Here is a 2277-nt window from a genome sequence, read left to right on the forward strand (position 1 = left end):
GCCTAGACCCTAGACACTAAGCATTAAACCCTAAACCCTAACCCCTAAACCCTAAACCCTAAACCCTCGGTGTGTACCTGCATCTCTGCTGCTTCTTCTTCTTGATAGAAGAATTCGTTTTCATAGATAAGCAGTTCACACAGCCAACTCAGCGCCGCCAGGTGGTGGGGCCATTGGTGCCCGGTGCCGGGGGCCAGCATCGCGCTCTTGCTTATAGGAAAGGGGTAGCTGAGGAGAAAGTAAAACCCTAGAAAACCCTAGAAAACCCTAAACCCTAAACCCTAAAACCTAAACCCTAGAAGAGAGATAAACAGCGAGACGCAGCCATAAAGAGACAAACATATAAACAAAACAACACCACTAACAAACACATCAATGAATGGAGAAACAGAGACAGAGATATTATATTTTATGTATCTCTATAAACTCAGACTGCTAAACCCTAAACCCTAAACCCTAAACCCTAAACCCTAAACCCTAGAGTTTCTTCAGCACCCGATTTCTTTGAAAAGTCTGGGGACTTCGTCATTCACATTTTCTGCTGTTATTTTCACAGAGTCATCAAAGCAGCGCCTAAGAAAACAAAAATAAAAAGTTTATATATATATATATATATATATATATATANATATATATATATATATATATATATATATATATATATATATATATATATATATACATATATATATATATATCCTTTCTTGCTGCGTCTGCTGTATACGTATGCCTCGAGGTCCAAACAAAACCCTAAACCCTAACTCCCAGCATCTGCTGAAACACACCTAATAGCAGGGTTCTAAAGACCGCCCCTAGGGTTTAGGGTTTTAGGGTTTAGGGTTTAGGGTTTTAGGGTTTAGGGTTTAGGCACCTGAACAGATGACCCCAAATGTCTATCAGCAGAGACCGCTGGGGGCTACTCAGCGCCTTAGCAGATAGAGGCCCGGGGAATTCAGAAAAAGAAAGAAACCTGAAGACAAACCCTAAACCCTAAACCCTTAACCCTAAACCCTAAACCCTAAACCCTAAAGCCTAAAGAGTGGCGATGTGTCAGCATCTGACTGGACCCGAAACCGTAGTGTTATCAACAGAGCAGAAGATCTTTAAGACAACTCAATAGCAAGCGAGGGTTTAGGGTTTAGGGTTTAGGGTTTAGCGGTGGTTTAGGGTTTGCCTTGTGATGGTTCTGAGAGCGTCACGCTTGAAGCTATCCTGAGACTGCAGCGACTTGAGCTTCGTGGCCTCAGCGCTTCGCTTCCCTCTCTTATAGGTGCTATGCAGGGCTTTGTCCGCTGCAGACCCACACAAACCCTAAACCCTAAACCCTAAACCCTAGACCCTAGACCCTGATTCCTAAACCCTCAAAAAAACGCACTCACCCGTGCTCACAGTCTTGTAAAAGGAAAAATCACTCAACTCCCGCGGCTGCTGCTGAGTCTCCAGCGGGTGCGCCGAAGCAGCAGCTGCAACACACGCCAGAAACCCCTAGTCGTATACCCTAAACCCTAAACCCTAAACCCTAAACCCTAATCAGAAGAACCTGTTGATGCTGCACCGAGAGCTCCGCCTGAGCGGCCTCAGGAGAGAAGACTCACGGGTATTTCCCAGGCGGAAGGGAGAAGTGGGCCCGCCCATCAAAGGCTCCATTTTGAGGGGGGTGAGGGTCTAGGGTTTAGGGTTTAGGGTTTAGGGTTTAGGGTTGCTGGTTTGCAGCTCAAGTCTAAACTCTCCATCTAAGACAAAAACAACGGGACCCTAAAACCGCANGGGTTGCTGGTTTGCAGCTCAAGTCTAAACTCTCCATCTAAGACAAAAACAACGGGACCCTAAAACCGCACGCAAAGAATGCCTGCGTTGTCTGTGTGGTTCTGCAGCTCCGCGCCAAGTTCAACCCCAGCAACAGGCCTTAAACCCTAAACCCTAAACCCTAAACCCTAAACCCTACGAATACAGCTGAGACTGATTCAGGGTTACGGGCGGCCCGCCTCTCCTGCTGAACCCTAAACCCTGGCCCGTTGCGTGTACACCTGAGACGCGCCAAAGGCTGCAGCTCAGCTGTATATACAGCAACGCCTCGATCAGCCAGAGAAAAACTATAAGGACGGAGCCGCCAGCCCCGGGGGGCCCCTGAGCCGAAAGGGTGTTTCAATCAATGAAATAAAAAAACAGGAAAAAGCCAAACGGAATAAATAAAGAAAAATAGAAATGGATTCGAGCGTGTGAGCTCGAGCTTCCTTTCCTTTAGTTGCATAACTGCATCTCAGGTGTATGTACACC

General features: G+C 46.5%; 1 protein-coding gene across 1 annotated transcript in view; it reads right to left on the minus strand.

Moving 5' to 3' along the window:
- EMH_0053550 (HEC/Ndc80p family protein, putative) overlaps window positions 1-1647 on the minus strand; it is a gene marked incomplete at both ends in the record, with an annotated part of 6602 nt that extends 4955 nt beyond the window's left edge. Inside the window, 7 exons of the mRNA XM_013497018.1 lie at window positions 1-16; window positions 78-228; window positions 496-573; window positions 872-970; window positions 1229-1292; window positions 1380-1463; window positions 1596-1647. Coding sequence (XP_013352472.1) covers window positions 1-16; window positions 78-228; window positions 496-573; window positions 872-970; window positions 1229-1292; window positions 1380-1463; window positions 1596-1647 — 544 coding nt within the window. The remainder of the gene's footprint in view (window positions 17-77; window positions 229-495; window positions 574-871; window positions 971-1228; window positions 1293-1379; window positions 1464-1595) is intronic.
- Window positions 1648-2277: the final 630 nt, after the last annotated feature.

The sequence above is a fragment of the Eimeria mitis genome, genomic scaffold (assembly GCF_000499745.2).
Source record: "Eimeria mitis Houghton genomic scaffold, Emh_scaff2419, whole genome shotgun sequence".
Taxonomy (NCBI): Eukaryota; Apicomplexa; class Conoidasida; order Eucoccidiorida; family Eimeriidae; genus Eimeria; species Eimeria mitis.